This window comes from Lonchura striata, chromosome 3 (genome assembly GCF_050655825.1).
Source record: "Lonchura striata isolate lonStrDom1 chromosome 3, ASM5065582v1, whole genome shotgun sequence".
Classification (NCBI taxonomy): domain Eukaryota; kingdom Metazoa; phylum Chordata; class Aves; order Passeriformes; family Estrildidae; genus Lonchura; species Lonchura striata.
Genome location: NC_140705.1, coordinates 85,679,820 through 85,693,412, shown reverse-complemented (window position 1 = coordinate 85,693,412; position 13,593 = coordinate 85,679,820). Strand labels below are relative to the sequence as shown.

Below are 13,593 nucleotides of genomic sequence, written 5' to 3'. Positions count from 1 at the left end.
AATGAAGGGCACAGTCTGTTTGCAGACAGGACAAAGGTCATAGCTCTGGCTGCTGTGCACATGACAGACTACCCAAACAAGAAGAACTGATGCAAAGCTGATACAGGTGGATGAGCTGAAACGTTTTTAGGTAGCCATCCTTTTAACACTCTAGTGTGGACAAGAGTGCACAATTAACAACAGTTAATTTTAATTTTAAACTACTGGAGCTGGTTATCTTCCTCATGCTGCTGCTAAATGCAGTGTGTTAAAAGACTTCTCCAGAAACTGGTGTAGCTAAAACTTCCAGGAATCTAAAGCAAATGTGGTATAAACACTGCAGAAGGAAGAGGTGGGGGGAAAAAGACAAGTTATTGCTAGAATGAAGAATGAATTTATCTTAGCTTTAGCTCACACTCTTCCCCCACCTCCTCTAAGAGTCTTGCATTTATGTGCTCCTTTGAAAAGCACAGAGATGAGACCGAGTATTTCAGGAGTCAGCAATGAGCCTTTCATTGAGCTGGCTTAAAGCAGCAGTGCTGATCATGCAGGCCTCTTTCAAAGGAAGATACAATGCTGTGCTTTTGTTTATTTTTTTTAAGATTTTATTAGGATTAGCTTTGTGATTCAAAGAGATCCTAAACAATCCACAAAGATAAGGACATACCAAAAATTTCAAGTGTTTCTTCCAAGAACCCTAAGGAGAGCTCCTTCTGGAATTGCACCTCTGATATGGAGGATGACTTCACTACTTTGCCTTCAGAGATGTCAACTTTTTTTTGTTTTTTTTCTAAACAACCGTTAGCTAGAATTTGGTTTTCCATCCTCATTGAGTATGCTGGTAGAGGGAAGCAAAGTGTCTTCTGCAACTTGGAAAAGAATAAAGGGGACTAAGCAACAAGGAAGCAGTGGGTGTTACCTGTCCTTTCATGTGAAGGGAGAGCCACAGACAGGAGTAGGTCTCTATAATTTTATTCTCATTACTTACACAGTTACTGCACCATGCTACAAGTTATTAACTCAGAGCATCCTCCTGCATGTTATTGGCTTTGCACAAACCTAGCAGAAAAAACCTGCTTATGGTTAGACCATTGCCATCAACACTTGATACTATCTGAAGAACAAAACCCTTTTGTTAGAGGATGCAGTCATCATCATAATCTTTAAAATCTATATATAATTTCAGTAATCTCTTCCTAATGCTTCAGATGCACCTATTGAATTTGAAATAATTTACAGTTAGTCTTATAAGTTCTGCTTGTTTTTCTTCCAAAGAAAATAGCAGCATATTGCAAAATAGGAAGGTCCAGTAGCAAAATATGTAGCTATTACTAAATAATCCATCAAAAATATTTTCCTATTATGACGGTGCTGTTTCATTTCTTTGCATATAACATCTGTTGCAGAATTGACTCAGACAAACTCTGCACAGGTATAGTCACAAAGATAAAGCAAAATGGTTTTCTGTAGTACCAAACGAAAAAAGGTGGTGCTGTTTGGCAAGTAATTACCTGCTTCTTTGCTATTTTATGATCCAATCTGACTTGAAGAGAAAGGTGGATGTGATCACTAAGCATTTGTCATTTTGCCATCCTCTGCCTCCTGTTTTCATGTCTTCTTTTGTCTTTACTCAGCTTCAGAGTGGAAGATGAAGCATGCAGAGTTTATGGGAAGATGTTTGTGAACAGAATCATAGAACTGAAGTTCAAAAACCCCAGAGCCCAAAGTCCTCAACAGGTGAATTGTGTTTGCATTATGTTTCAGTTAACTGAAGAAAGAGGCTGCCACTGCAGTAAAATACAAGGAAGTCATCACTTCTGTAGACCAACACCTGTATTTTAATCTGCTTGAACTAAGGTTCAGGGACTTGCAAGAACAATGAAACTGATGCTTTTTTTTCAGTGGGGAATACTGAAAAGCCTAAAAGAGGAACATTCAAGCAGAACTACTTTCAAATGCCCAGCTGCACATCCTAACTGCTTCAACAAAAAGGAAAAATTAATGAAGATGAAGAAGAGTCCTTCTCACTGATGTGTATCAGGAACATTAAAAGTGGCTCTTTCCAGCAGCAGTGACATTTGTTCTCGCAAAACAGCTCCTGATAGTGAAAATAAAGCCAGTTCACCATGTAAAATGTGCACTGCAAATATTTTTGAGCAGTTTAATCTTATGCACTCTTCTTTCACTGTGACCATTTTGTAGTAAAGTATGTTCAGACACAGCCTTAACTAACTATAATCTTATGAATTGGTCATACAAAAACGACATCCTTACACAGCAGCTCCTGCCACCACAGCCTTTGTGTTGAACCAGATATATTATTTTTGTTCCTTATGCAGAATTCTAACGTATTTGAGTAACAAGATAAACATGTGGTACCAATAAATATAGTTAATTTTAAAAAGTGCAGTCTTAAATGTTTCCACTGGTTTTCTAGGAATAAAAGTTTCCAGGAGAACATGAATTTATTTCCAGCATGCAGTGGCTACAAGCTCATTGTTACATTAGATTACTTTGCTTAGACCGTCTCTTGGCTGTTCTTCTGGTGATGGACAATAGCAGTAACTACAATACAACAAAGAGAATGTTACTACAATGCATCAGAGAACTTAACTGTCTACACTTCAACTGTGAGGACAGGTACTGTCAGATATTACACTGGTATACTTCTTGGAGTCTATTACAAAACCTGTATTTTTATGACACAGTTAATATCAGTTTTCCTTCCTGGTGAGTCTTTGTACTGAAATAATCATTGTAAGATAAAAAAAAATGCTCTTATCCCCTAGAGATTTATATCTAAGATGTAGTGTAATCACAGAAGAAACTGAACACCACAGTGAGTACAAAGCCAGATATAAAGAGGACATTGTATTCACTAGGCCAGGGGATTGCAATTTGTCCAAAAGAAAAGTTAGGCAAAATTTAAGTTTTGAATGTATTTATCACCTGCCACTGAGTTGATAAAAGCAGCTAATCCAGACTTCTGGATTGTTGGAATTGTACCAGGACTCTTTTCAGGGTGTTTCCTGTGCACTACTGAAGAGCACTTCATGTTTGCAGGTACTTCATGTTACAGATGTGCTGCCACTCAGTCAAGACCCAGAGCTGCTTCAAAACAGAAAGGTACACAGCAACATTCCCAGGCAAGTCTCATTTTTCCTAGAAGCCCTGGCTCACACCTAGACATAGGTTTGAAACTGGATGAAAAGGCAGAGCTGTTTTATGTAACTTACCTTTACTAGAACACAGCCATCTTGTTCAAGAATCATGCAGTTTTATAATTTAAAGTACCGTAAGAATTTGAGGAAAAAAAAATGGGTGTGACCTGTGAATCAGGCACAATTTCAATTCCAAACGATTTTCAATTTTTTAAAGAAATGATTATACAAAAAATAAGTTATACATTCTCTCTCCCTCTAATAAGGAAATTGTGGGGGTTTTAATGAGCCTTATGTTTTTAGCATCTAAATGTTTAAGAAACAATAGTTATTATTTCTCTGTTTATCCATTATGAATATAGCTCATTCTGATCTGGAATACAGCTATTCTAGGTGAAGCTGTCAAAGTGCGTGAAAGAACATTTAAGACATTTTAGTGATACAGTGTACACTATGCATTTGACTTGAAGAGTATGCACAACTAATTCCTTTGATTACTCTATCTAACCTCAAAGTTAAATGGACCAAACTGGCTACAGTAGATTTGCTTACAAAACAAATCCTTCAATTCAAACCCAGCAGAAATACTACCCTTCCAAACCTGCATAAGGTCCTGTCCACTCTTCACCAATTGTAAATTCAGATTGAAGTTCCTGACCTAACCTTGGTCTTTTCCCCGTTCATATTTCTTACATGAATTTACAGTAGAAATGGTGCAAAATAGCAAGACCTGTTGGAATAGGAAGAAAGGATTTCAAACTTTAATCTGATTGGTTTAATTTTTTTAGCATGAGGAAAAAGAATAAAGTTACAAGATTCTTTTAATATTTTCACAATGTTAAACTAAAACTGAGCTCTAGGCTACATGTGTAAGTAAATCTAGAACACAAAAGGGTTAAATAAGATCTTCTTTTAAGATACAAGAACTTAAGCTTTCTTTATGTTTAACAAACTTCACAGAACAGATACTGCAAAGGAACAACCCCCTCCCCAACTTTTTGTTTAAAGTGAACATTGTCCATAATACACATGAACTTTAAGTAGTGTCCTCTCAAGAGCCACCTTGAAACCATCTGTGCACTTGTAACGAGATTAAAGAGAATATTAAGGAGGAAGAAAATAGCATCTTCAGTATTAATGCAAGAAAAGTCTTGTGTATCAATCAGAATGCCCATCAAATGCTAGGATAGGATTTTGTAGGAAAAGAAAGTGCGTATCACAGCAGCTGCCAAAATTAATGTATTTTTAAACTCCTCATGGCAAATGTAAATAATATAATTGGACTGTCCCTCTCACCAGGACCACTTCCTGAAATGCAGTCCATTACAGAAGCTTTTGCTGCTAGTTAATATTCTTGAATAAGAACAAGAAAAAAACCAAAAACAAAACAGCTTGTCTTCCAGGCAGCTTGCATTTATAATGACGGGACATTTCTGATTTGCTTCATGGTTAATGCTAATACAGTCAGATGCTGAGTGTGTCGGAGAGACATATATATATGTGTGTATATATATATGTATTCTTTTTAAAATTAGTCGTCTAATCGTTAAATGTTCCTAACTGGCTACCAAAGTAACAGTATAATTTGGCCTATAAGGAGTTAATTACCTGTAACAAGTAGAATGAAGGATGACTCATACAAGCTGGGGTTTTCCAAGTGACAGGTTACTTCACCCACAATGTTTCACATCTGCCCAGTATTTGAAGATGAGACAAAACCGATCCCTCCCTCAGGTTTTCTTACAAATGTACCCACTTGTTAATAACTTATGAATTCACTGAGAAGTTAAACTCGTTCAGGATTAAACTGGACAACATCGGCACTAATAATTTTTGCCTGCATAAGCCCTGTATGCAGCAGGAGACAGCCAAGTTATGATGTTTGATTTTATGTTTCCAAAGTGGCAAAGCTGGTGCGTTTCGGCTCAGCTCAGCATGACACACCGTGACACAGAACCAAGGCTCTAACCAGATCCAGGTCATGCATTTCACATCCAATTGATATACTCACTTTGTGGGCAGGGATTTTCCTGGGCACGTTCAGCTGCATAGAAGGAGGGCTAGTGGAGCCCCTTTGATTATCTCATTGACACTCAGAATTTGAGGAACACAAGCTCATTCTGACAAAGGGTGTTTTACAGGTTGTTCCCCAATACTGTTACTGAATTCCATTTGCTACAAAATGTCCTTTTTCCCCCAATATGTAAGTCTAGCTACAGAAAGTCAGTCTGTAGAATCCAGCCATGGCTACTGTGCTGTGAATTAGCCTTATTTGATCAATTATCAGATACCTGCACTTAGCAAAAGGCAAACAAGAGCCAATCAGGTTTCAGCCAGTGGGAATGGCTGCACTGCTCAAGGTATGTGGAATCTGTTCACATACCGCACAGAATCTCTGTGGATGCCATGTAAAAAGTTATGCACCGTTTACTGCTCCAGGATGGAGTTGGCTTTAAAGAGAGATCACAATTTAACAGAGAAGAAAGCAAAAAAAAGAAGGAAAAAAAACCCAAACCCTGATAGGTTCTTTATAGTAAGATACATATAAAAATTTTTCATAAGAATCTCTGTCCCCCTTTCTTTTTGGCTTCCTGGGAAGAACTGGAAAGGTGTTCCTACCCCAACAGAATCCCTGATGCTGGTGACACTGCCTAACTCAAAAGCCACATGCGATGAAGGCACAAGTGACCAGTCAGGTCTTCTGGGCCTAAGCAGCTGCAGTTGCTGCTCTGAGTAGTATTTCACCTCCTCAGGATTCAGTAGCAGTGAAGAGGTGAAAGGCTGCACATTAAACAGTTTGTCCAAAAGCCATGTGCATAGCAAACTTTTACACCAGCTTCTATACAACTATTTGTTTTAACTCTGCAGCTGGAATGTTTCCAGCATAAGGCTTTTAGAGTGACTCCAGCAATAACAGAAGCCTTTGGATTTTTCTTGCTTTGTTTAAATCCACTAGCCATACTCAAAAATAGTATTTCTTCATGTTTTATTTTTATACAGTGGCTAGCAGGCACCTTAGTAACCAGCCAGAGATAGATTTCAACCACCATCAATCTCTAAACTACAGTATCAGGATGGCTGGCTAAAGGAAGGAAACTGATTGGCTGTAGTCTGAAACTTGCCTAGTACAAGGTGTCTGGCTAACTTTGTCCTAAATAAGGCTAACATTAGTGAACTAAGAGAACAGCATTTGGTTGCAGTCTTGCACTCAGGAACATCCTTCGCCAATGCGTTGGCAAGATCGCCCTACTTTCCGATCCAGTTTCACCATTTTCATGATGGCCTCCTCGCGCCCGCGGCCCATGTGATCGAATGTGCAGTCGTGCTGTTCAGGCAGGCGGTGCAACATGCAGAACACGTAACCTGCCAGAGGGAGACAAAAGACACGGTTAGGGACTGCTTACAGAAGTGGCATCTCACCTGAACCACAAGTGAAGAACCCCCTTGTCTACTAGGGGATTACTCAGTTCTCAAAAATTCACACCAGTTTAAAGCTTTTACTTATTTTCTTACAGGGTAAGAATATTTATTTACTGCCTTTTGTTGAGAATTTATCAAGTCATATGAGATTTGTGGTGTTCTTTTGCAATGCTCTCATACAGGAAACCTCCAAAATCATCTAGGCTATGTATGTCTACATAGTAAAAAAACTAATGCTTTTGGGTTTTAATCATCTTCGCTGAAATCTTTCCTACTTTTGAGTGGACTTTGTTGTCATTTCTGAAACTCATGCCTATGGTACTCTAGGGTGAGCTCCCAAGCATATTTTCAAGTCAGAACTGTTAAATTTAAGCATTTTTCTTCTTCCTCACTGCCAGGATTGGCAGTGACAGCAGGGGAGTTCACTGCTCCTTCGCTATGCATACCGCATACAAAACCAAGTATGGTTCATCTAATATCGCCTATGCTGGGATATTTTTCCTGCTTGATGGTGCAAAGAGTAACACTGCCTCTTGAATGCTTTACATTACTGCTGCTCCTTAAATGCTCGAAAGATATTCAGCCCACAAAATTATAATATTTGAGAGATGGAAAAGGATAAAAATGAGTGAGTGAATGATTAGGAGAGTGTTTTGTGCATATATACACATGGACATATATGAGAATATGTGTGTGAAGTAATTTAAGTTTCTGGACTATAAAATATCAATTGCAGGAGAGAACAACTTGCTACCTTTATAGAAGAGTGATTGTTAAGAAAACAGAGAGGGAGAAAGTCTTACATGGAATTATTTTTGAAAAGTGAAGAAAAATTGATTTAACTTTGCTCTTTGTTTCAGTAGCACCAGGCTATGAAAAGACATGCCTATTATCTGTGTCTGGCTTTGAAATCCAGTTCTAGGCACAAAGCCAAAAAGACAAGTTTTCTGTATTGGTATGTATAGTTAAGAAATATGGATGGAAAACACGCAGATTGAATTGATATGTATCTCAGCCCTTGTGATCATTGCCTCCAGTTCAATCTCAGTCTGGTCATACCACACTCAAATGTGACAAATATCTTTCCCAAAGTGACAAAAATTCAAGGTCTGATTGCTAAAATGAAAATATCCTTGGACTATAGTGCCAATGCTGAACACGCATTTCACTTAGTTCTGTCTCACAAGAAAGCAGGGTCTGAACACTTCCCTTATTTCTTGAAATAAGATATCAAATTGCTGAACCAATGTCCACTGCAGGTACAAGAATCATAAATACCTACCTGGATGAGCTCAAAAGTCAAGTTCATAATCTTATGCAATGAATGTCTAAGAAGCAGATACAAGACACCATGAAGATATGGACTTGGCAGGGGGTGTATCACTCCCTTCTAAATAAAAACTGGTTTTAAATCCTAGCAGTTTTACAGATAATTTCCAAATGTTTAACAAGCGTATGTAAAAATGCCATCTAATGTTTCTGAAAAGAGGTCTTGAAAATGTAAACAATCTTCTGCACTGCTTCACCAAGACCCTTTGACAATTCTGTAAATGTAGTAAGGAAAGTACATATGCCACATGATTTATCACTTTTGAATGTGACCTTTCCATTGCCCCATCTCTTCCCCTTCTACAAAGCCTCGTGCAGACCAGCACAGCTTCATGATGTTCCTTTCTACCCTGCCACCCCTAATACAATCTATCCTCTGATTTGCCCGATCTTTATTTCGTTTTTGAACACCTTTTATTTCTTTATAGAGCACCTGTTTTCACATAGGAAAATCTGTACTATACGCTATATTTATTCCACATGACACTATTTATTTTTTCCTGTTCATCAAGGATTTTTTATGTATTCTTGAACAAAGTTTCAGTAAGTGTCCACAAAAAAAATGGCAGGTGGTTTTAATTTTTCCCAGAGTATGGGAATAGTATGTCTAATTTCAGCAACTAAATGATCTAAACCTGTTACTAATATATGTATATATATATATTTAAATATGTACTGCTAATTAGAACAGATAGTATCTAATGAAAGAATACCCAAGCTCACTTTGAATGTTACAAAAATAGTTCTGCATATATTGGCTGATTCATGGAAGGGACCTTATTCTGGTTGAATTAGCAATGGAGATCTCCTGGAAGCTCCATTTCCAAAAAGAGAATTCAGATCTTTAGTCTCATTGCTATAAAAGCTTAAGCCACTTTAAAGATTGGAACTTGGTTGTTTTTTTTTTTTTTGTAGGATTTATTTAAAATTTAAAGGCCTTTAAACTTTGTTATTCAGCAACTGAGTGACATTCATTCTGAACATTTTTTCATTAGTTCAGAGTGCGTGTATTCAATTAGGTTATTACTGCTGTATTTACTCCTTGTTTCTTCAGTGGTTTGAAAATCAGAAGGGACATTCTGTGGTCTGCACGTGCAGAAGTGCCTGATGTCACATCAAGGCCATCAGATTTTACAGCAGTTCCATTACTAACTTGAGTGTGCTGGGGCAGAAAGCCAATAGATGCATCTGTATTTTGATCATTGATGCAAATCTATATTTAGAAGTGAAATCTTTTCTCCTGAGAACTCTGCTTCTATGGCGACAAAGTAGGTTAGATAAATGAACTTCTGCAGTGTATATGCTGTTAAGTTCATTATGGGATGGTATCAAATACAGGTTGTGTCTCTTAAAGGAATTTACTGCAGAAATGCTTCTTTTAGCACACCAGAACTAAAAGGCAAAATAAATAACTTCTCTACTAGTGCAAAGAGCACTGCAAAAGGGAATCCATCTGCCAATTGAAGTTCATTTGCCCAAGTCACCAACCCAAAACATAACCAGACTTCCACTCCCAGCACAGAAGATTTCAATCTAGTAAATGTAATAATACATCTCACAACTCTGCAATTGTTTTCTGATGTTAGAAGTAAACTATGAATCACCCACTCCTCAGGTCTCTAATGCAAACATCTTAGAAAAACATTACATAGAGCCTCCAGACATTTGAGCTCCTCTTAGCACCACAGAAACTTCTACACAATACATCATAAAAAAATTCACTTCCATTTTATCGCCACAACAAAAATGGCTAAAGCCATAAAGCAGAGCAGCATCCCTGCCTGACAGAGTCACTCAAAGGAAGCCCAAGACTGCACAATAGCAACTATGAAGCTGCTTTCATCATTCCTGAGGAACCTGATGGGAAAGGGATTTTGGAGAGAACAGAATACAGAATAGGCTTCCACATTCCAGACCAGAGAGTTATCACAGACGTACAGTATGCTGTGTGCGGGTAATGAAAAACAATTGCCTTTTCTTCATTGCTGCACTCAAGAGCCCTGGTACATTTTTGAGTTTCTGAAAGCTGAGCCATTCAAGTATCACTGCTTACATGGAAAAGCAAAGCCCTTCATTACCAAGTACCATCAATCATCTTAATTGTTCACTCTAGACATTTATGCTTTCATTGCAGGGACAAACTGCTCTGAAGGTTTAGCCTTCTATACTACAGTGACCCCTTTTGATACATTCAAAGAAATTCCCAATGGTAGGCAAAAGAAAGTGAAGTCAACATACTTTACCATAAAACCCTGAGCTTCTGAGACTTAAAAAACATCTTGCATGTCCACTAGGATCAGTATTTAGTATTTTCATTCCCAAGTCGACAGGCAGAAGTTCAGAACTGTCAGAACTTGCAGCTTACACCGTTTCCAAATTTTATTTAATAAACAACCTGCGTTTATATAGAGCCCAATACAAAGCCTATTCAAAAGCAGTCCTAGTAATGACACAGACATAATCCTGTGCAGAATTCTGTGCTGTGTGCTTTGACTTCACATTCTTCACAAGATATTGTACTTCTCTTGCAAATTTGAAATTTTAATCAACAGGTGTTCAAACAATTTAAAAATACCTTCTGACTTAAGAGTTTAAGATACTGCAAAAATTCTAGCAAAGGCTAGAAGTAAACTGTATAAGGTTAGAAGTAAACTAACTACACCAAAGGTGTATTATCTAACAAGGTATTACAGGAGTCTACAAGAAGATTTCTGTTCAAGAACAGATTTTAACATCTCTTTAAGCAATGAACATATCTGCAGGCTATCACACAGCATAGCCAAACCAGGCAGATGAGCCAGCAGAGATCTGCACATGATGCTGCACTGTTCAGAGCAACTGCACACCATTCACTCCCAACCCAAAATTTATGCATCTCCCCCTTAGCCCTTCTAACTGGAAAGATGATTTAATGTGTTGCAAATTATACTAACAATAAAACCATTTATAAGTAAGTGTGGGAAGTATTTTTTTGTTTGTTTTTTTTAAAGACATGAAATAGGTAAGAAATAGAAAAGTAGAACAAATAGTTACCAAGATACAAAGCAAGATCCTAAAGGCTTCAGTACCTGAGAACTGCAGTATGACCCAGCTTCCCAGGGCAGCTCGTATGTATTGCGTTAGGCAATATAAATATATTCTAGTCTGCTGTTATTTGGTATTCTCTTTTAGACAGCTCCATTCTTGCATCTACTCTAATTATCTCTCCTCTCTCTTCTGTGGCAATGCTCTGCACTAGCATTGTCAGCTTTCATTACACAACTCAAGGAAATTGCAGTTTTACGGACATTTTCTGTAAAACCAAACCAAATCCCACCAAGCTAAACAATGATATTTTGGAAATAACTGAACTAAACTGTTCTGTTTCTCTTTCCCAGCTTTGCAAGTTGCCATGGACTTTGACAAAGTGATAAGTACCTCAGAATAACTTGGTTTGGAATCTTGTCATTCATTTCCAAGGGGAAAGAGGAGCACACCACAGTGTGCTTTTAACTAGATAGATGTATTTTTAAGCTTTTTAACCAGATAGATGTATTTATTAAAACTCACCAAATTGAAGCAGTCCTTTCTATCATTTCCACTCCAAATTGAATGGATGGTGTGCAAAGTTAGAAGTCTCTAAATACCAATGCACATTATCTCAAGCATTGCCCTTTCAAAGCATTTCAGTTCCATGAATCTTCACAAACAACACAGCTGCAATAGGTTCACAAAACATATGGTAGGATGAAGTGTACTTGTCCTATTAACTTATTTTTCTAACCATTTCTTATGATCACTGCAACTTAATTTACAGTATTTTCTTCTTCATACAGATAATTGATACCTACTCACAACTCCTAAAATGATCAATAGCTGAATCAAAGAGAGGAAAAGAAAAGAGGTGGTGTAAGACACCTTACAATGTTCCTTTTACTCTGGCAATCTGTCCCTGGCACTTCCACCCTGCTCTCAGTCAGCGATAATCTCAGGTTTCATGCTGGAAGCATATAGCTATGTGATATCTCTTAAGATATGTAAGAATGCTCATGAGAATCTACAAATTCATTTCATATTTCTACTACTGGTTTTATGCTTAGGAGAAAAGAAAGGAGTAAGAATTTTTTTTTCCACTCTTCCTCTGTTTTGTTCTCTGTCATAAGGAGGGTAAAGCAATGTGTATGTATCTGCATTAGAAACAGAAGAAGCATTTGTGGAAAGGACTGTCCAAGAAGTCAATGGAAGTTGTATACCAAAGAGTGAGGACATAATATGAATACTGTAATAGCCACTGGACAGGTATGGTTAAAGATTCTGCAAGAATTCTTTCAACTGCAAGGAAAAGACTTTGTATTTCCAAGTTTGGTCATGTATAAACTGTGTTTCAAAGTTGTTTTCTGTCTATTTTCTTTAAGATCGTAAGCCTGGGAAGCTGCTTTAGGGAGCACACAAGAGATGCAGTTCGGCACTGCGGAGACCATGTAAACAAAATAAGTTTTATCCCAATTCGTGCTAATTTCAAACACACTTTCCTATTTACCTGACTTTTTGCACATAAAGATGTCAAACTATTTTTTTACTACATTGAATGTGACAAACTTTGAACAGAGAAGTCATATCACTTGAGGATAGAGCACGTACTGCTTTTTAGGGGAATTTTTTGGATCAGCAATTCTTAAGGAGGTTCTACACAAAGCACTATTCTATTCCTTGTCTTTGGAACTAAGAAGAACAACTCAAGAGTTTCCTCCTGTTTCTTTGAAGACATTGTATTTGGAGTGGAAAAAAATAAGATCTGGCACTCGTCTAGACTCAATTCTTACTTTTGCTGTAGTGAACACTAATCCCAGAGAAGTAGGGAAAATGTTTAGGAACAGAGCTGAGGTTTTCAGCAAATTATTTCTGAATTTCAAATAATCCCTAATGAATCAAAGTCATAAATACAGCTGTATTTATGACTTTGCATTTATGCCTTTATGTATTACTACTTTGTAATAGTAAGCTGCCATTAACAAATATTTGCTATGGGTCAGGTCTGAGTGACTGAGTACTGCAGGTCTCTAGTCAAAATTGTGTCCCAGTTCCATCATGTACCAGAAGATGACAGTGCTTAAATAATTTGATTTGGACCAGGTATTTTTCTTGCTGTACAGAACTCATACATCTGAGAGTAAACACTTTCACATCACAACTTCTTCACCCACAACAGATTTGTAAGTTAAGGCTATTATCTACTGGGGACAGATTACCAGAACAATTCAGATCCAGGATTACTCCCATAGATATACCATGCAATTGATACTCACTTCTAAACTGCTTCATACCTCAGAGATCACTGACTTACACAGTGGTGACAATGGCATCTGTAGGCTCTCCTTCTGACCACATTCACTGTCCCTAGTTTTTGGTCTAAGTTTTCACCCACAGCAGTCAGGCACAAGCAGCAGCTGTGACACCACAAGCTCACTCTCCAACCACCACAGCTGTTGGGTTCCTGCTCTTGTGTAAGCTGCAGAACTGGGCTCTGGTCCCAGTTCATCTGTGATAAAGGATGCAACTTCCCAGAAATTAGCATTTTAATTTGTCATGTAATATATATATTGATATAACTGGAAGAAACATTTTTCACCAAATACTTGTGCAATTGTTGAAACGCAAAGACGGGGGGAAAAAAAAACCAAATAAGCAAAACTGGTTAAACTTTAATTTAAGAGAATTTTTTGAG

General features: G+C 37.6%; 1 protein-coding gene across 1 annotated transcript in view; it reads right to left on the bottom strand.

Annotated features, from left to right (window-relative positions):
- Positions 1-935: 935 nt before the first annotated feature.
- The window catches only part of ZFAND3 (zinc finger AN1-type containing 3), a 140,087-nt gene continuing 127,429 nt past the window's right edge, over positions 936-13,593 (bottom strand). The window contains exon 7 of the mRNA XM_021550485.4: positions 936-6,503. Within this exon, the coding sequence (XP_021406160.1) occupies positions 6,349-6,503 (155 nt within the window). The 3' untranslated portion in view covers positions 936-6,348. The remainder of the gene's footprint in view (positions 6,504-13,593) is intronic.